This window comes from Girardinichthys multiradiatus, chromosome 21 (genome assembly GCF_021462225.1).
Source record: "Girardinichthys multiradiatus isolate DD_20200921_A chromosome 21, DD_fGirMul_XY1, whole genome shotgun sequence".
Lineage (NCBI taxonomy): Eukaryota > Metazoa > Chordata > Actinopteri > Cyprinodontiformes > Goodeidae > Girardinichthys > Girardinichthys multiradiatus.
This window is the reverse complement of record NC_061813.1, coordinates 33,843,109-33,864,158: the sequence shown is the minus strand read 5'-3', so window position 1 is coordinate 33,864,158 and position 21,050 is coordinate 33,843,109. Positions and strand designations below refer to the sequence as shown.

General features: G+C 39.2%; 2 protein-coding genes across 6 annotated transcripts in view; one reads left to right on the top strand and one right to left on the bottom strand.

Moving 5' to 3' along the window:
- Positions 1–1,072: 1,072 nt before the first annotated feature.
- tnk2a (tyrosine kinase, non-receptor, 2a) overlaps positions 1,073–21,050 on the top strand; it is a 37,331-nt gene continuing 17,353 nt past the window's right edge. For 3 of the 5 annotated variants that reach the window (XR_007035736.1, XM_047349718.1, XM_047349717.1), the window contains exons 1-7: positions 1,073–1,269; positions 2,999–3,094; positions 11,357–11,501; positions 13,302–13,464; positions 13,583–13,653; positions 19,850–20,044; positions 20,135–20,284. Coding sequence is in view for 4 of the 5 variants with exons in the window: in XM_047349718.1 (XP_047205674.1) it covers positions 11,403–11,501; positions 13,302–13,464; positions 13,583–13,653; positions 19,850–20,044; positions 20,135–20,284 (678 nt within the window). In the remaining variant the exon portion in view is untranslated. Of the gene's footprint in view, positions 1,270–1,292; positions 1,475–2,998; positions 3,095–11,356; positions 11,502–13,301; positions 13,465–13,582; positions 13,654–19,849; positions 20,045–20,134; positions 20,285–21,050 lie in introns of those variants that run through there. The other 2 variants (XM_047349719.1, XM_047349720.1) reach the window with 2 other exon arrangements.
- zgc:194221 (uncharacterized protein LOC100191015 homolog) lies at positions 15,907–18,661 on the bottom strand. The gene is made up of 3 exons (XM_047349721.1): positions 18,501–18,661; positions 18,020–18,308; positions 15,907–16,860 (listed from the first exon to the last, which is right to left on the bottom strand). The coding sequence occupies exons 1-3, from the start codon at positions 18,502–18,504 to the stop codon at positions 15,966–15,968; spliced, it is 1,188 nt and encodes a 395-aa protein (XP_047205677.1). The 5' UTR covers positions 18,505–18,661; the 3' UTR covers positions 15,907–15,965.

Genomic DNA, 21,050 nt, shown 5'->3' with positions numbered 1-21,050 from the left:
TTACACATGTGCTTGGTTATCGATAGGATTATAAACTTCATATTTGGTAAAATAAAATCGCACAATCCAAAGAGACGTTTTTGCCTTGCATCCAGCTAAATAAAACTCATTCAGAGATGCAAATGTTACAAGACTTTATGAAAAAGGACAGCTTATAATTTTTACTGCAGGAAATTTGTTGTTTAAATAATGACCATTTTATTTTTATTTCTGGGTTTCAAATAAAAAAAAACTAAATTGCAATAAGAGGATGGATACATTTTATTTTATGGGTTGTTGATATTCCTGGAAAATGATATAGAACTAATTGCACATAGTTTTTAATGTAATGACAAAAAAGTAGCACTAAACAAATACAACTTTTGTGTCGTTCTGTTGGAGAAAATACTTTTATTGAGTTATTTTCTTTGTACCTGCTTAGCAGTAGTCAAACATGCAATATTTTATAAAACAAAGTTGAAAAGAGCCAAGTACTGTAGGTCTGAAAAAGGGTCTCAGACATTTGCATTAATAGAAGAAAGGTGTTCAGTTTCCTTTCTATTTGGGTTTTCTATTTTGTTTGTCTAGAAAAAGATGTTAGTCTATTCCAAATAACAAAAACAAAAAACTTTGCTTTATTCAGCCCAAGTTTAATGAATTTGTGTTCCCAAGGCTGACTTTGAGTTAAAGGGTTCTGGATTTTTTTGGTCCTACTTATTTATATTAAAATTGAAGCAAAAAAATGCTAAGAAAACAAAAATATAAAATACTTAGGGTTGTCCATAAAATTTTAAATTTAGAAAGATATGGATTTGTCATTGAAAATCTAATTCTAGAAAAATACAAAAAGTGTCCATCTGCATCAGCTCGATTTGCTGGAGGGCCACATTTGTACCATTCTTGATCTGCGGTCAGCGGGCAGACAAAATTATTACAAGGTCCGCAAATGACCCCCGCGCAGCACCTTGAGCATCCCTGCTTTAAGGCAAACCTGCCACTCGCAATATGGCGGCATCTACGCAATATGGCGAGGTCTACGAACCGTCCGAACCCTAAAAGCGGCGGAGCGTCTTGACGTTACGTCTCACGCGCCGTGACGCTCAAATTACGGCGAACCGGTAATGAATACCGTGAGGCAGAGAACAGACTGAATTTAACCGAATCAAAGTAAACCGGCTTCGGCTTCCCGCCGGGTTGCAGCGGCGGCCGGGAGCGGAGGAGAGGGTGAGGAGGAGGACTGACTGGTGGAGAAGGTCGGCTTCCATCAGCACCAAGAGTTCATCCTCTCAGGTGTGTGTGCTGGGGGTTGTTTTTGCTACATGTTGCTGCGATATAACCCGGTAATTTATAGACCGGATGATGTTCATAAACGCTAATAACGGAAAAGGTCGCTCAAACAAACGGAGGTGAAAACTGGAGTCCACAGAATGTGACGGGAAAGGGCTAATCCGCTTAAGACCGACTGAGGATCACTTAAACTCTTCTCTGTTTACAGGTTTGTGACAGATACAAGTTAGACTGTTACACCATAAGTAATAACGTCTTGTTACAGGTTGCTAGGCAACGTCACCTATACAAATTTTGCAATTTAAATAATCACCAGTCTCTTTTAAAATTGTAAAAATCAATATAAATAAGAATTTCTGCTTATTAGGGAGCAATTACAAACCTTAAACAAGGCGTGCAAAAGGTTTATTAAGAACCAGATATATTACATATAATCAGAGATTAAATTTGGTATTATTTACACTGAAGTCCATTTTCTAATGAGACATAAAGTAACAAACAAGAAACGAACACACCTCAAAGGCTTCCAACCTGGTTAAAGTAGATGGGGAAAAAGGTAGGTGATCTAGAGAGATTACAGTGTCTCAGCTCAGGAACGCCTTAAAGAGCCTTTAGAGAGGGAGACAAGGAATTACTGACTATACAGAAGCAACTTCACGTCAAGATGAGGTACAGCAAGGAGGTGTACAAGAAGAAAACAATACCATCCATCCATCCATCCATCCATCCATCCATCGTTGGATTTGATAGCTGAAGTTTTTAAGAAATGTACTGACTTGTTAAAGAGATGGAGAGAAATATGTGGTTTAGAATATTATTAGTCTGTTGATTTGGAGTAAACTCTCCAGATTCGCTACAATGACATATTGATTGAAGTGGTGGCTCTTTAAAACACACAGACGTTTAAGCTATTCCAAGTCCCTGTTTCCTTTGCTGCATGTCTGCTAAAATGGACAATTATGTCTTAAACAGTGTTGACATAAAACCACTTCTGGAAAGACCAGAGAACATGCCTTTCATGTTAGTTTTGAACAGCTGGATGTGTAACAAACAGGGCTGGATGGGGGGTTCTCTGCCCATCTATTTGTCCATCTGGTAGCAGGATGTTAAGGGAGGTAAAGATTTCCAAAAGCTCACTGTTAGAAAATAGCAGCAAAGAGTGACATCCCCAGGTCAAGATCAGCAACAACCAGGTTTCATGTTTATTCAACTATAAACTCTTGTTATGGTAACAATTGTGATTGCATACTATTTGGTACTGTTGCGTCTTAGAGCCAGAAGCCTTCTAAGACACGTCTTAAACTGGCCCATATTGAAAAACAGCATCTACGATCCAGAGGTCAGCTGAAGGAACAGAACTGTTAGACAACAAGCAGTAGAGAAATCGTTTGGGTTTAGAGGCATCAAGAACTCCGGTTTTTTATCTAGGTTGCTGTGATTGATGTTGCACATTTTTAAATGGTGGATGCTGGTTTATTGCAAATATTTGCTTACTGAAATTGTATTTGATAACAAATGGGAAATAAAATTCACCAAATTATTAAATTAATGTTTTAATTCGTTTTAATCATCATTGTATAGCTCTAAAGAATTAGAAGATGAGATAATTTTAGGAACTATTAGGAGATTACAATTACAAGTACTATTAGGAGATTATTAATAAATTATTTAGTAAAAGGAAAATAATCAACTGCTGTTTGGACACAGTAAAAGGAAATGTGCTCTCTTGCAGATGTGGTCCCGCTCCACCGATGGCTTTCCTCAGGTGACGTCTGGTTGTTAACAGTCACTCCTGACTGTAGCTGATCCATCAGAAGACATCTCTAGGGTAGGATCAGCCCTCTTACACCAAACGTATCATTTTTATATAAATATTTTTAAGACCTCTACCTTTTTTTTTTAAACAAAGTTAGCGGTTTCCCTGAAATATGTATCGAATCCTATACTGTACGTGTTTGTAGCCCTCAGGTGGAGGAACTGAGCATTACAGGCAGCAAGTGCCACTTTTATTTAATAGTCAAAGGTAGTTTTCGCTTTTGTGGTTGTCATTGAAAAACTCCCACTTTTGGAAGGGTTACAGGAAGTGAAGTGTAAAAAAAACAGTTTCTCTAATAGAGTTGCATTATAACATATCATGGCTTATGTAAAAACCGGTGAAATGTGTGTTTTGGTTGTGATACTGTGGATATTGACTATATAATTTAACAATAAAACAATGTATAAAGAATGGCTACTGCATTCGGCTCAGTTCTGTGAGAAGATGATTAATAGTTAAGTTAAAGCAGAGTACAACCTATTAAAAATGTAAAATAGTAGGGATACATAATCGCTAAGTCCTGATATCATTGACCCATACAACAAATCTGCGGGAAGTGTAGACTTACTTGTCGTGTTGTCTGACCTTCACAAGTTAAGCTTTGATCCTGAAGATAGTACATCTAGTGGCACACTGTCAGTGTTTGTTATAAATGCACAGATCAATCATAAAAGAGACCAAAACCCAAAGCAACCCATGCCTTTGTAGAGAAGGAGAGTAAAAACAGTCCTATCCATAGACAGTCCACTGCTGTGCTTCCTGATATGAGACAAAATGGCAATTTCATTTACCAACATGGAAAAAAACAGTAAAGCAGCTGTCACTCAGTTCTCATTTCACAGTGTATGGTGTTATTTTGAAAAACATGCTACGTGGATCTAATTGTGAGGAAATGGAGGGGGTTTTAAAGAACATCAACTCCTTTCTTGCCTTCGAGGTATGGGTGTTGCTTTGAATGTCATCCTCTCTGAACAGTGTGTGTATATTGGGATCAGTGATGTGGAACTTAGTATTCTGCTGCATCAGGATGTGTATGCTGCAGTACCAAACGTAAACGAAAGGCTATGCCAGAAATATATTTTACATATTCTGTCTAAATTAGAAATGCATAGACACATGTTAAATAGTCTTGAAGAGGGTGAGAGTGATAAGTGCTCTGCAAGTGAAGCTTTTTTAAGCCCTGGAAAATATATCTATTTGGTTAAAAAAAATAAGCTAAATTCATTACAGCACCTAATGAGAAAACAGGGGGAATGTTTCAAAAAAAAGGTTTTTGTCCTGTTAAAAGCCTCAAATATCCAGTCAAATTTTTAAATGAGAAGATTTCCAAAGGAGAGGCAACAAAGCAGTGACCCAAGAAGACATGCTATAAAAGTTCAGTCCATTTACATTTACACCTCAGCAGAACCACAGGCTGCTCGCCTCCATTGTACGCCGCATTCATGCCGTTATTCATTCAAAAAGAGCCCCAACTAAGCATTGCAATAAACATTTTCCAGAAGCCTGACATTTCTGTTGAAAATATACTTTTTTATTGATCTTATTAAATATGTTCAGTCCACTCTGTGTGAAGCTCTCCCAAATCCTTTAATGGATTTTGTTTGACAATCCTCTTACGGGTTATCCTTACTGCTGGTGCTCCTTTTCCTACCACAATTTCTCCTTCTACTTGTTATTTCATATTTAATTAAATGATTTTCTCTCTGTCAAGTATTGTCCTGTGAATTCCAGCCCAATATGGCGGTGAAATTAGAACAATATATGAAAGAGTGATTCGAGCACTAGCATTCCCAAAACAGCAAACTCTGCACACATATGGAATAAATTCACAACCACTTCTCTCCAAAATAAGAATTTATTAACCAAAAAAAGAACTAAACTCTAAGTTGAAATATTTTAATTTAGAAACCTTCTACTAGGCTACAACAATTCAACTAAAAACTCCCAAACAAAATAAAAGCATAAGGAAAACTAATAGGCTATGTACATATTAAGGAAAAAGCAAATAAATAAAATGGTTGGAATTTATAACCAATAAAATGATGTAATGATATGACAGTTCAATGTGGATATTTATGTTTAAGTACCAAGGTTTATCTTGAGGAATTTGGAAATGAGCTTGAATTAGTTTTAAAACTAATTAAGGACAACATGTGTTATGTCTTTAAAGAACCAGTCACACTGCTAATTCAGAAGGTAAGTAAAACATACCTTTAATACAATAATATTTAAAGAATGATTTGCCATATCATTAATCAACAACCTTTTTGGACAATTGATTGTTAATGTTATTTTAGATAGTTACCATTATCTTAGTAAAATAATATGTAAGGAAATATTATTTATCGAACTGGAAACCAGTAATCTTTTGGAAACTGATCTAACGTTATTTTAACTAGCCATCGCAGGGAGTAATGGACTACTAAAATGGTGGAAAGGAATGTCTATTGTCTCACGCAAGATGGTGACAAACCAGATGTAAATATTTTACCTTCCTGGTGCAAACATTAGCTGATAGAGGTTATAGCTAACAAAGGAAAATAGCTTAAACACCCCTTTCAGTTTCACATCCTAGAAATATCATTAATACAAATATTAATGTGTATACGGGCACCAGTGGCACGATTTGGCCGATCTGTGTTTTAAGCACTCATTAAAATATAGTTTGTCGTAACTTTAAAACACAAGAAATAGATTAGCTTCAAGGCTCAGAGGCCTGTTAGCATTAGCTGAGCAGAAAGACTGCTAGCACTCAAATAGTTAAATTTGTAGCACCACAGACAAAAGCAAAACACCATGACATTAACAATATTCAGATTGTTTAATCCTAAACTAATTTTCTCTGCCCAGACACCACCTCTTACGTGAACAGTTCTGAAGAACAGGAGGACAAGTGGTTCAAAGGGTGATGAGTTGGGTGGCGAAGGTGGCCCAGTCTGGCCACTAGATTGCATGGCTGGCGGCTGCTCTCAGTAGTAGCTAGGGTCGCTTATGCTGGATTGGCACTCATCAGGCGTGCCGAGCTGTGGTTTTGTTGCCTTCTTCATGCCGTTTGGAAAGCTGCTTTGGTTAGAGACACTGTGTCTTTGGAGGGAATCTCTGGCTCAGATTCCTTTTCTGCAGAAGCTCAGAAAGAATGGTTTAAGATAAGCTAACATATCCTTATTACCCTTTTACCATGAACGCTGGATGCTCGAACAGTAGATCGTTACTTAACTTTTGTTATCCTTCGACACCAGATTGTAGTCAACTTTGGATCAAAGGATTCTTCACACTAAACAGTAAATGGCCTGTAATTGTAGAGCGCTTCAGCAAATCCCAAAGCACTTTCCACTACAATCACTCATCCACCCATTGCTACACACATTCACACACTGACAGTAGTAGACTACATTGTAGCCACAGCTGCCCTGGGGCAAACTGACAGAAGTGAGGCTGCCATACATACACAGGCGCCACCAAGCCCTCTGACCACCATCAGAAGGCAAGGCGGGTGAAGTGACATTCAGATGGTTCTGGCGCACTGCCTCACCAGTAGGTCAGCTGCGCTGGCCTGGCACAGGTCAACGATGACGAGGCGTGGCTGGGAGACATGTTTTATTAGTGGCTCCATGGGGATTCCAGCTGTGAATCCTCCTTTCTAGGCTGGACTAAAGGCAGGTTAATGTGTGTAATTACAGAGGCAGAGTTTCCTATCAGCCTCTTTTATTGTGTACCTTTCAGTCCATGTTTCATCTCATGGGTGGGGCACAACACACAACTTTCTATGAATATACTTAGATGTGGAACTCTGTGAACAACCAGCTTCTTTAGCAATGACATTTTGTGGCTTACCTTCCTTGTGGAAGGTGTCAGTGACTATAATCTAGACATCTGTCAAGTCAGCAGTCTTTCCTATGATTGTGTAGCCTACTGACCCAGACTGAGAGACCACTTAGAGGCTCAGGAAACCTTTGTAGGTGTTATGAGTTAATAAGCCGATTAGGGTGTGACACCATGAGTTTTCAAAATGTACTTCTTTACAATATTCACATTTTCTGTGACACTGAAATTCAAGCACCATATTCATCAAAATTACAAAAAAAATAAAGGCTTGAAATATTGCACTTTATGAAATCATCTTTTTTTAGATGCACTTGTTTTTCGGTGTTGCAGGCGGGTTGGTGTGTTTAAGAATACTTCCTTCTCCACATATTTAGACCATCCAGAATGGATCTCAAGTATCTGAAGGAAGCATCTTCACACTGATTACAGGCCAGTATACTGAAGCTAAATTTAGCTCTGGTTATATTTAGAGCTCTGCCCTCGATAAAACATGTGCACGAATCAGATTTTGTGCCCATTTTTTGCAGATGAGCAAACATTCATGAAGCCCTCACATAATCTACATGTACTGACTCCCCCTGCTGCGCTTCATGCACCATTTAGCCTGGTCTTGACTGTCACATGTTGCTATTGGTAACGGCCCACTTTCAAATTCATTCATGTTATTTTTTTGTTTGTTGTTTGCTTCGATCTTTAGCAAATCTTGCAGGATACAGTGTGGGAGTACATTTGCTATAGGGGTGTGCAAAATGCAGCCAGGGGGCCATTTGCGGTCCCTGGACCACAATTAGGAAATGGCTTAAATTTGGTTCACCAGCTCAGGCGGTTGATGCAGATGCACTTATTAAAAATTAGGATGAAATTTCCACTGAGGCCAAGCCTTTCTAAATAGATGCAGACAAATGAAAATCTTCCCAAAATGGAAAGCGGACTATTAATTTCTTCATTTCAGTTTCATTTCATATTAAAATATGACACAAACCGTTGTTGGGACCCAGCCATGGATTTCAACGTTAATAAAGTTTGTCTTAACTTTAAAAACACACAAAGAACACAACCTGAACATGTGTGCTGCAGATAGTCTGCTAGCACCAAGATAGCGGAGTTCAACACAAACAAAACCAAACTTCATAGCATGAAAAACGTTTAGATCATTTCAACCTAAATCCCTTCTATGTTTTTCTGCCCAAACACTTAACCTCATGAACTGTGGTGAGGAACGTTGTCCAAGCGACGATGAAGTTTGAAGAGAGCTCTGTGAACAAAGGGTTAGCTTCCAGCTAACCTCCTTAGCTGTGGGAGTGGCGGCAGTTCTGTCGGCCAGTCTGTGAACAAACGGTTAGCTTCTAGCTAACCTCCGTGGCTGTGGATGAAAGACGGCCCGTTCTGTCCGCTAACCACACTGCACGTTACCGTAACCACAGTGATGGGGTCTCTGCTGTCTTCCTTCCAGACTGGGAGACCGCTCCGCTCGGCTTCATAGAGACCGCTTCTCTGTAGGGAACTTCTCTGGGACTGTTTGCTTCTGCAGGTCTCAGAGAGAGAAAGTCAAGCCAGGCGTGTACCTTAATTCCCGTTTTTATGAATGAATACTGGGTTCACAAACAGTTATTCACTCATACGTAACTCGTGCATATGATCGCGTGATCTTATGACACTCTTGGATCCAGTTGAAGAGTTATGTCTTTTTGCCAGCAAAGATATCAGCTCGCTTGTCTCCCCTATCTGGTCCTTTCGAAGGCCGTGTGGAAGAGGGCGGATGTAGCAACAGCTGTGCTTTTATTTGGGCAGTGGCATCACAGGAAGTCCGCAGTTATCCCGTTTCCTGGCTGTGCCGGAAGAAGGTTAATGCACTTTATTTTGAAAAGTTCCAAGAGAGTTCGTACCGGAGTTTAATAGGTTTCAAATAACCTGAACTGTGACAAATAAGGCTGGATGAGGACCCAAGTTTCCCAACCACAAAAGGTGGATGGACGGACGAATGGATGGACACCAAAGAATACGTAGCTGTTAACTAATTAGTGAGTAAAACTCACAGGATTTTTCATTCAGCAAGTAAAAAAAACGAACTAGTTATCACTAAATGTTGAACACAAGGCCTTATTAAGCAGATGTAGAAATAAATCGGCTGGTATTAAAGTAACTATGTGAATTTTTTGTTCAGAAGCAGTATAAACAGCAGACTGGTTGGTGCAGCTCATTTTTAAGAACTTTATCACGTAGACCAGAAGTTTCCAAACCTTTTGCCAAAACTTTAAAGCTGAAAGTCGCAGGCCACAAAAATTCCATCTTTAAAAATAAAAATTAATTTCTTTAAGATATTTATCGCATCATATTTTTCAGTTTTACCTAATTAGCATAAACCACACAATATATGTAAATCATTGCTGATCTAAAACATAAAAATGGTCTTGCATGCAATTATCTGCATTTGATGTGTATTCTTCGTAACAAGAACAGGATATTAGTCAGTCTTCAATAAATTTTGCTTTATTTAGTTAAGTTTAAAAAACGTATGCGCCTGCCTTTGGGTAAAAGTCGCTGGACGGTGTTGGGATTATGAATCTGAGAATATTATTAAATATTTAATATTAATATTTTATCAAATAATATTCCGGTCTGTTAAGGGTTGTCCTGTGAATACCAGCCCAGTAAGGCGATGGTATTAGGACAAAATAGAAAGGTGTGAGACGAGCTCTGACATTATTGAACAGCATAAACTCTGCACACATGGAATGACTTCACACAATTTCTTAAAATACAAGAATTTATTAACAAAAATAAGTCAACTCAAAGTCAAACATATTTCAATCAATAAACTCTTTACTATGCTAAAACAATCCAACTAAACTACCAAGCAGAATTAAAGAATAATGAAGACTAATAGGCTATGTACAATATAAACAAGTTGATTAAAGATGATTAAAATCATGACCAAAAAGAGTGATGCAACATTACCATGCAATGTTTATGTTTGAGAACCACGGATTATCTTGAAGAATCTGGAAATTAGTCTTGGAACTAATTTAGGCAATAATCAGCAACGTTTAGACAACCATTCACAGTGCAAGATCAGATAAAATATTTTAATAAAATAATGTTTCAAATAATGATCTGCTGAATAAAACCAACCTTCTGGATGACCATTTCTCAACGGTGTCTCATTAGCTGCCTTCATGTATTCAAATAATATTTGAAGAAATATTATTAAGGGAATATTTTGGAAAGAGCAAAATCTTTCTGGAGAAATGGGGCTTAATGGTGTTTACTTAGTTATCAAATTTAGTAAAATGATGTTAGGGACTATTATTCACTAGCTTGAAAACTAACAACCTTTCTGGGTAAATATTATTTAACAGGCAAGCACATGTCCTTAACTGTTAGCAGTTAAGCTAACAAAGAAGCTGATAGCTTAGCACCAGATTCAAACACACACCTTTAAAAATACCGTTAATAAAAGGGTTAAAATGCATAAGTGCAGACGGCGCGTTATGATCAATCTTCTGTTTAAAATCACCCTTTAAATGATTGTTCCGGAGTCACTGTTCTTTTGTAACCTTTTCCTTACCTGTAAAGATAAACACATATCTGCCTTACTTGAATAGCATGTTCTCCTGTACTTCATATTTTTAAGAGTTTCTAATAGTAATGGACCTCCCTATTTACAGCCATTCGGTCAACAAAATGCAAATAATAATAACAACTTGGAATATTGCTGTCGGGTAAATAGTTTTATAGTTCACAGCTGCATACGAAAAGTAGTAGATTTTTGTGTGTTAAGGTACACAGAAGCACCAGGAAGCCTTAAAACTGGTATTTTATTGGGAAGACCTCCAAAACCAACAAATGACAGCAATGAGTTTGTTCAGTCTGCTGTTTTTGGGTCGTTAGCTGTCACAGATCTGCAATTTTCTAGGCAGTAAATCAGTGGAAGGCCTTAATCCATAGTGGCTGTTCCTTTCTGCATTCTGGGAACCGTCTTTGTATCCCTTTTCTTTGCTTTGGCCACATTCACTTTGGCCATCCATCTGTCTGTGCATTTATATCTCCATCCTCTCTTCTCCTTCCTCCAAGATTTCCCTCCCAAGCTCTGATCAGAGCTGCTGAATTATTTAATATCAGGCAGTGGGCTTGGCTGCTGAGCCAAGAGCAGATGGAGAGGAGAGGAGCAAACGGTAGAGAGAGAAAGGAAGCATGGAGGTGTCCGACGCTGCAGGGAGCCGTGAGTCAGCAGGGGGAGAAAAGAGCAGTGGGAGGGAGGACACAGCACGTTCATAGATAGCTTTAGGTGATACGACGAGAGGAGCGGCATCACATGCCCTGTCGGAGCATCTGTGTTGTGTGTCTGTGTGCACGGATGCATCGATTGAACGCAGGAGGTCATGGAGATGAGAGGAGATTAATGTGTTAGACTAAAAGCAGAGCTAACGCTTCCTTTGAATAGCACAGGAACAGGAGAGGTCCAGACAACAAGGACGAGAGGAGCTGCAACATTATGGGGGAGAGCTATATGTACCAGCGACTCCCCTACGCCAGAGCAGAGGGGGAGGGGGAGGATGAAGAGGAGAGAAACAGAAGAGTCGGGGGACAAATGGTAAAAGTCTCAAGCTGTGGGTGGATCTGCAGCATTCCTCTCATTACAGCACATATATGTGTTAATGTAGCCAGACATGTCTGAATAAGAATGTCATTATTTTTTCTGAATATAGCTGTTTGGACATTGGCGTATAGGAGGTAAAAGCCTGTTTTACAGTACAAAGCTAGTTATATCCTTTGTATTTTTTCACTGTTTGTCATGTCACTATCACAAACCTCAAGGTTTTTATGAAGTGGAAAGCAAATAATTCATAGATTCCTGTTAAAAAGCATTTTTCCTTCACAGGTTTTTGTTTCAGATCATCAAACTAATTTAAATATCAGAGATAACCAGAATGAATGCCAAATGCGGTTTTCGAATGATAATAATTATTAAGGGAAAAAGTTTTTCAAACCATCCTAGTCCTATTTGAAAATTATCCCCTATTAAGAGTTTGTGATAACTGGTAATGAGTCTTTTCTTTGCAGAACTGTTTTAACTCCGACACGTTGGGCAGTAGTTTAAGACCATGAATGGCCTGTTGAAGGATATTTTACAGCAACTCAATCGCATTTAAGTCAAATCTTTGACTAGTCCACAGCTTTTTATGTGTCAGGCCATTCAGAGGTTGATTGCCGATGTGCTCTGGATCATTGTCTTGCTGCACAACCCAAGCGTGCTTGAGCTTAAGGTCACAAACTGATGGCTCAATGTTCTCCAAATATACATCGTCTCAGCAATTACATCAAGTCGTCCAAGTCCTGAAGAAGGAAAGAACACTCAGACCATCATACTACCACTACCATGCTTGAGTGTCGGTGTGATGTCTTTTTTATTGGAAATGCTGTCAGTTTGACGGCAGATGTAACGATTTTGTTTTGTTCTATCAGTCAACAGAACATTTTCCTAAAAGTCTTGGAGGTCATCAAGGTGTTCTTTGTTGGCAAACTTGAAACTGGCCTTTATGTTCTTTTAGGTCAGCTGCCACTAACAGATTTTATTTCTACGATTGCCCCGAATTTAGGTCCACCCATCTTGCCAACTCAGACCACCCCCCACCAAAAAAAAAAAATCAAGGCATTCCCACAGCATGATGCTTCCACCACCAAGTTTCATGTTGGGAATGGGGTGTTGGTTTTTTTTTTTTTGACAGCGTTTTGAATGAAGACTAAAAAGTTACATTTTACAACTTATTCCACACACTTGCTGTGTTCCCTGCATGGCTGTAGACAAATTTCTTCCTTTTAACAATGAACTTCTTCTCGCCATTCATACATAAACTCCAGAAATGTGGAGTTCTCGACTAGTAGTCTTCCAGTCAACAACAGTCAACATTAATAGAAATAAATGCCTGAAATATATCACTTTGTTTGTAATGAATCGCCTTTTAAACAGTTTTACTGAAATAAATCAAGTTTTTAATCATGTAATTTTTTTAGATGTAACCTATCTTTGAGTGACCCGTTCAAAGTTGGAATCAGGCCGGTATGTTTTTCATATTTATTTATTAACCAACAAGGACATATTGTGGAAAATCACTGCTGTATGTAGTTCTAAACTAAAGCTGCTCCGGAGTAACATTTCCCACTCAAATTAATGTTCCAATTATCACACTTGGATGATTACTTTCTGTTGTTGAGGTGAGCTCCTCCTGTGTACGTCAAAGAGTCCTTTAACATCAACCTTAATAACGGATCCTTTCAGGCAGAGACTTAAAACTAGGTTTTAACCGAATGGTATGGACAGCTAAGATGACCCTGTGTTCTGACATTTAAATGGAGTGTGTTAATCAGGTAAAATGTGTGTGTCTGTGTGTAGATGCAGAGTGAAGAGGGCACAGAGTGGCTGCTGGAGCTGCTGACTGATGTGCAGCTGCAACAGTACTTCCTGCGGATCCGCGATGAACTCAACGTCACGCGATTCTCCCACTTTGACTACGTCAAGAATGAAGATCTGGAAAAGATCGGCATGGGGCGCCCCGGTGAGGCGATCAATACGATTTTTTATGCCCTTGTGTGCGTGGCGTCCTGGATGGGCATTAAATACTTTTCAGTTGCAAATCTAGACAGTCAACAGTCTTCTTGCCTTTGTTGGTTCAGGTCAGAGGCGACTTTGGGAAGCGGTCAAGAGAAGAAGAGCCCTTTACAAACGCAAGTCCTGGATGAGCAAGGTGCAGTACCCCATCTTACTTGCAGATGTATTATATATAACATGGCACAAATTGCCTGATAAGACAATATAGTAATACACCAATGCTTGGAAAAAGCTTATGTATCCTATCCTAATCAAAATAAAAAAAAAGCTACATTTAATGTTCGCAGAGAGCTTAGATGCACTCATCTGTGTATAATATGGAGTAGAAAGTGTGTCTAGACCTCTTACAGAACATTTATAGAGAAAAGTGAGTCTTAAGGTTTGGACAAATGAGAATGTGTTAAACAAGCAAAACTCAAAGAGAGCCCCATAAATACCTATAGTTATCTGGTAACTACAGTTAGTTAATGGTCCAGTGAGAAGTTAGGGCTTAGTTAACCACTACCTAAACATGGTTACCGTACGGGCAATATGCCATTAATAAGGGACAGTTCAAGGTGAGCTGAACACGATTAGTAATTGATTAATTTGCTGTTAACCATAACTTCCTTTATAGCTGGTCATTTAGCTATAGGTCATGATAGATTGTTTTTGGCTTTTCAACATTTATAGTAATATTTAGATAATGGTAAGCTAGCATGACCTTAAATATTTAGGTAATGGTCAATTAGCCATTACTTTAAGTTTATGATAGAATGGTAATACTAGTTAGCATATAAACATGGCAGTTAATAGTAACTTATACTGATAGCTTATTGCTAGTTAACTATTACCTAAACATAGTTATTGACCAGTTCATAGTAAGTTTACGATTTCCCAAACATGGTAAGTGATTCATCAGTTTGCCATTTGTCTGATAGTTAACGACCAGTAAACCATTAACTATAGGTTGTTATTGGTCAGTTACACGTTACTTGACAGATTATGAGTGAGTTAGTCATTACAGTCAATATGGCCAGTTAATGGTTAGATCAACCATTACATAAAAGGAGTTAATAGTTAATAGTCAGTTACCATTAATGAATGATAGTTAATAGTCAGTTACCATTAATCGATTAAAGTTTATAGTTACTATTACTTAGTAATAGTTAAGTCATTTGCCATTACTTAGTGATAGGCAATAGTCAGTTATCTATTACCTAAACGGTTGGCTATTGATAGTAATTAGTGAGTTTGTCATCACTTAATGATGGTTAACTTTAATTAACATTATTAATGTTAGCTTACAGCCATTTAACATTTACTAAACATAGCCAGTAATTTCTAGATACCCATTACCTAAAAGGGTTAAAATAGTAGTCAGTTAACTATTACGTAATGATAGTTAGTTAGTGGTTAGCTAATCAGTTTACAGTCAGTTAACAGCTTGAATTTGTTTTATCTTTCACTGCAATTGTTATTGGCTAAAAGTCAACATCCCAAAAACACACCGGACCCGTTTTGGCATACGGTCCGACAATGTCCGTAGCAATTACAACACAGTGAAGTGAATGGGGTTGCACATACCACATGCGATTCCCTGCGACTTCGCCCGAGACTGTCCCACCAAGATAGATCATGGGTCTGTTTTGGTCAGACCTATGCTGCAACTTGACGGGAATGTCTTGAGTCAGACGGGAAGTAAAACCCATCCAGTTCAGGGAAAATACAAACTAAAATGGTCAAATCACCACGTGAACATGATGCAATTTCCAATCGCTTTGGCTTGCAAATAATTTCGCCTGGTTAATTTCCCAGATGGAGAGTAAGCAATTGATTGTGGAAGTAGAAAACAGAAGTGTTTTATATAACAAGACATATACTTCATACAAATAAAAAAGCCTGAATGGATCAGTGGTGAGTCTGAAATATTTTGTTTGAAAATATGTTATTTAGATTATCATTATGTGTTAAATATATAATGTATTATCAATTTGAATATCGCAAAACTATTTTTCCATATAGTTTGTTTCAATAGTTATGATTTTTGTGAAATGTACTAATTCATAGTGCATTGGTATATAATACAGTATGTTAGTATCAGAATGTAATTGTGCATTAAATAAATCCATTGTTAAAATATCACAAAACTTGAACAAAGCCTGTTTACAACATATGAACTTTGACAATAGTCAAATAGTAATATTAATGTTGTTGAGGTTGTGCTCTTCCCACACAGTAATTCATAGTACAGTAGGCTGGAGTACAAGAGGGGCGGGGGCACAACTTCAACAACATGAACAGACAATGTTTTAAGTGCTGAACCATATCGCTAATTCAGAAATGTGAAATAAAAGGAGTTAAAAAATAAGATTAAGATATTGATTTCTAGCAAAAATGACAACTTCCCAAATGTAAAATCTGTTTTATTTATCATGCAGCACGGTATTTAGAAAGAATATGCACAAATCACACCATTCTGCTTTGCCATGGCACACTTCCTTCAGCAGACATAAAATAAGAATTAAATATATCCCTCACATTTTGCGCAGCTTTGGAAGCCCTATTCCCTCCCATACTCCTTACCTGCTCCAAGTGTTGCCCTGAAGCTTCGTTTTCCTCCAACCACCGCTGACTCTCATTTGGAGACAGCAAAAAGTTGTGTAGAATGCATGCTGCAACTACCAATGTGTCCACGCGTTGTGGTTGCAAGTTAATGCGGCGAAGGAGAATCCTCCACCTAGCTGAGAGAATGCCAAAAGCATTCTCAACAACCATCCTTACCCTCGACAATCTGTAATTAAATATTCTCTTGGTCTGCGGTAGATTCTTACCGGGGTATGGCCTCATCAGGTAAGTTTTTAGTGGGAATGCAGCGTCACCCACCATAACAAACGGAATCTCACCGAGGTGAGGAGCACCGGGCAAAGTTGTATCAGGCGGGACATTAAGATTTCCATTCGCCATCGCTATACCCAGATCAGACCCTGAGTACACTCCTCCATCGCTAGTGCTTCCAAAGTCCCCAACCTGAATAAACCTAAACCTGTAATCAGCATCGACTAATGCCAAAAGCACAACAGAAAAGGTTTTGCAATCTAAGTACTGACTGCCTGACTTGGGTGGTGCTTGTATGGCCATATGCTTCCCATTCAGCGCTCCCAGACAGTTTGGGAAGTTCCATTTTTCCCAGAATCTTTGGGCCACCTCTTTCCAAACTTCCTCTGTTGGCATAGGGATGAACTGCTCCATCATGACCTTCTCAATGGCTTCACACAACATGTGCACACAGTCTCTCACTGTTGAGCAACCCAGTCTGTAACTGGAGGCCAAGCTGATCATGGATTCACCAGAAGCCAAATACCTGTGGTAGAATAGGAAACAAAAAGGTAAATGTTAAACTTTGTAATTTATATGTTTTTCTTTTGTAGCTGATCTATGCAAGAATTATTAGAGACGTCTTAGTGACCTGTTTGTCAGATACAACAAACGAATTAAACCCCCAGGAGGATTTTTTTTTCTTCCAGTCTAAGGAATAGCCTTGGTCCCATACCCACCAAGGATTTAGAGAGGGGGAGAACTGGGACCCCTCTATCAGCGGCTGACACAGAGAAGCGAGCCAACACGCCAAGGAGCTCTTATTCAATGCCATCAACCCCTGGTGAAGGTGAAATGAGGTCCTGTGCACCCACAACAAGACTAGCCGCATAATGGAAAACCGCACTCTAACAAATACGAAGAGTTATATCACTTTGCTCTCAGCACAGTACCCAAATTTACCAAACAAGGGAGTCCAAGATGGCAGAGCGCAAAGATAAAGATCATGTGTATCTTGAATCAAGATGAACAGAAGAGCAACAAAGAGGCATCGACATGGCGACACGAGTATCCACCCAATTGACATTCTGCAACTCCCCGTGGCATAACAGCCCCCCTGTCTCTACGGCATGCCTTTTGTACGCTCCGCAGTACCAGGGGTTCATGTCCCCCAGGCCAGAATCTCAATGTACCAAAACAACTGTAGTTCTTATAAAAACCTCAGTCAGTCATTTTCTACCGCTTATTCCATAGTGGGTCGCGGGGAAGCAGGTGCCTATCTCCAGCAGTCCAGCGAGAGGCGGGGTACACCCTGGACAGGGCGCCAGTCCATCGCAGGGCAACACACAAACAACCACGCACACACTCATTCATACACCTAAGGGCAATTTAGAGTTACCGACTAACCTAACAGGCATGTCTTTGGACTGTGGGAGGAAGCCGGAGTACCCGGGGAGAACATGCAAACTCCATGCAGAAAGACCCCTGGACGGGAATTGAACCTAGGACCTTCTTGCTGCAAGGCAACAGTGCTACCAACTGCGCCACCGTGCAGCCCACTCATAAAAACCTGAGAGTTTGAATTTGCACACGATTGTGTTTATGTATTCACCTTTTTTGTGGCCGTATTTCTGAGTGGGTGTGACTGTTTTTCTTAAATAAAACAAGTAAAAATAAACTTGTCATGTAATTGATTTCCAACTAACCTCAGGCCCACTGCCAACCTTTGTTTGGGCTCTATTGCGGCTCTGTAGTTTGTAGATTGCCGCCTGAGCTCTGGCCCAACGAAGGAGAGAAGTTCATCCATCTTCTTGGCGCTCATCCGGAAATACTGATAGTGGCGTTGGGTATCCAGTCTCAGCTCTGCAACGAGATGATAGAAATCTCCTTGTTGTCGTCTTTGCTGGTTGAGGGGATGCACCCACAGACGTCTTCTCATCCTCAGCGCAAGCAGAAGAGCAAGGGCCAAAGTTCTTCTTCTTTTACACAGCGGCGCTAAACACAGACACACAATCCGTTTGTTAATGAATGAATGAATGTTTGACACAGAAAAACTAAACTGGTCGGTAACACAATACTGATGTGCAAATGTTTATCACAAAGGCTCGCTCTTTTTTCGCATACAGCCCGTCGGACAGACTTGAACTTACGTAAACAGTAAAGTATTTAAATATATGGTGTACTTACCCATGGTACGAGCTCAAAATCAAAATACAAAATCCCCAAAAGCAACGTAACAACGACCTTGTTCAATCAGTACTTGGATCAGTGCAGTTTCACTCACGGGCTTCTTCTTCTTCTTCTTGTTTTGGACTTCGGCTGGCGGTTAGCAAGCCAAGTTAAGGTGTATTTACCGCCCCCTGTCGGACTGGAGTGTGGACGGCAGTGTGTCTGAGGGAATTTACACGTTTTTTAACTTTATTCTTTACAGTTGTACAGTATTGCAAAAGTACATTCAAGTACCTGTCCAGTGGGGTCTGTTACAACTAAATAGAAGAAATAAAAGCGAATAAAGGGGTCTGTTTAAGAGATCAAATGTTTCAAGAAGAGCTATTGTTCTTCCAAGTTTCAGATTTTTTAAATTAAGTTTTGGAATAGAGGCAAGATTTGTTTTTAAGTCAGTTTCTTTAAAATTAACATAAGAGAACACTTTTACTAATATTGTGCTAGAATTATAATTAGATTGACTATATATATTTCATCTGAAGAAAAGGTTGAATAGTTAAAGACAAGTTTAATTTGAAATTTTAAAAATGCAATATTCTTTCCAATTTTCTTTGTAAGGAGACTTTGCAAATCCGACCAAAATATCAATGCATGAGAACATTCCACAAATAAATGCTGAATACTTTCACCCTCGCACTGAAAAAAAGAGGAGGACATTTACACGTGTCATTCAACACAGCGTCTTCAGTCAGAAGCCTCTTCAGATTTGGTGTCATACTGACCAATACAGGAGATCACCATCTATGCCGGCTTTTTGAAGAACCTTGGATAGTTTGAGTTACATTTAGTTTCACTTTGGAATTCATAAAATATTTTTTGTTATTTTAAATGAATTAATAATGCTAACTAACGGCAGTTTTTTAATACTCAGGTAATCATTACTTAATGATGGTGTAGGAAGCATAAAAAAGTATCAATGTTGATCAGTATTATACATCATTTCACAAAAGTGGGTACACCCCTGCACATTTTTGTTGCTATTTTATTACATCTTTTCATGGGACAGCACTGAAGATATGACACTTTGATACAATGTAAAATAGTCAGGGTGCAGCTTGTCTAACAGTGTAAATCTGCTGTGCCTCAAAATAACTCAACACAGCCATTAATGTCTCAACCATCTTCTTTAAGGAAAGAAGGGAAGAAGTTTGGCAGATTCTTTGAAGCCATCTTTTATAACTAATAGTTAGGTAAACTGTTACAGTTCACGTGAGGGAACACAGGAGGAGAAGTATGGATTATGTAATGGTTCAGTTATCATTAACAACTGTCAGATAACAGCGTTACGTTTTCTTCCTCTGGGTCTGCAGGTGTTCCCAGTGAAACGATCAGACACCGACCCCCCGCAGGGCGCTTCATCGGTCCCACCTGCAGGCAGCAGCGAGCCTGGTGACTCACTCACCTGCCTCATCAAGGAGTCGGAGCTCCAGCTGTTCGAGCGGCTCGGAGACGGCACGTTCGGAGTGGTGCGGCGAGGAGAGTGGACTGCCCCTAACGGCAGAGTGGTGAGATAAAGCTTGCTCTGCTAAGCTGAGGAACAGCAGTGTGTTTATGTAGAGTTTCAGCAGTTTGACTGTAGCTTTTTGTGTTCCCAGCTGTCTGTGGCAGTAAAGTGTCTGAAGGCTGGCGTGCTGGACTCGGATAGTTTGGATGATTTCATCAGAGAGGTGAACGCCATGCACTCACTGAGCCACCAGAACCTCATCAGTCTCTACGGAGTCGTCCTAACGCAGCCCATGAAGATGGTACTTCCTGCTTGGTTTTTCACTCTTTTTCAGCTCACATTAAAGGTCTTATTCAAAAACGATTGTATTTAGAATAATTAGAGTTATTCTCAGGATTACCCCAGGCTGTCTAACAGGTTGTTTTACTGCTACTGAGATGAGCTCATATGATTATTTATGTCATTTTATTCATAGTCCATACTTTTGTGTTCATAAATATGGTGCATTCCAAAAATATTCATACCCTCGGAACTTTTTCAAATTTCATGACATTGCAACCATAACCTTTAATGTATTTTATTGGAATTTGATGTGATAGACCAACACAAGATACTATTTTGGAAAATGCCACTTGGTTTTTCTTTTTTTTATTAAAATGTGTGTGGCCTATATTTGTGTTCAACCCTTCAGAGTCAACACTTTGTAGAACTGTTTATGAGGTACGTCTCTGCCAGCTTTTCAGATCTAGAGGCTGAAATCTTGGCCCAGTTATGTTTGTACATATACTCAAGCTCAATTGGATGCAGAGAGTAAACATAAATTTTCAATTAATTCTAAACTGGACTTAGGTCTGGACCTTGAATGGGCCATTGAAACACATGGATATGCTTTGATATTAAACATTCCTTTGTAGTTCTGACTGAATGTTTATAGTCGTCGTCCTGCTGGAAGACCAACCTCCACTCCTGTCTCAAGGCTTTTGTGGCCTCTAACAGGTTTCCCTCCAGGATTGCCCTGTATTTAGCTCCAGCCATCTCCCATCATCAGTTCTGACCAGGTTCCCCGT

What these genes read in the sequence shown, in the direction of transcription:
- zgc:194221 (XM_047349721.1), bottom strand. An exon ending in AGGTTGGCAGTGGGCCTGAG is followed by an intron (nt 16,861 to 18,019) that starts GTTAGTTGGAAA and finishes ATTCTACCACAG; the next exon opens with GTATTTGGCTTCTGGTGAAT.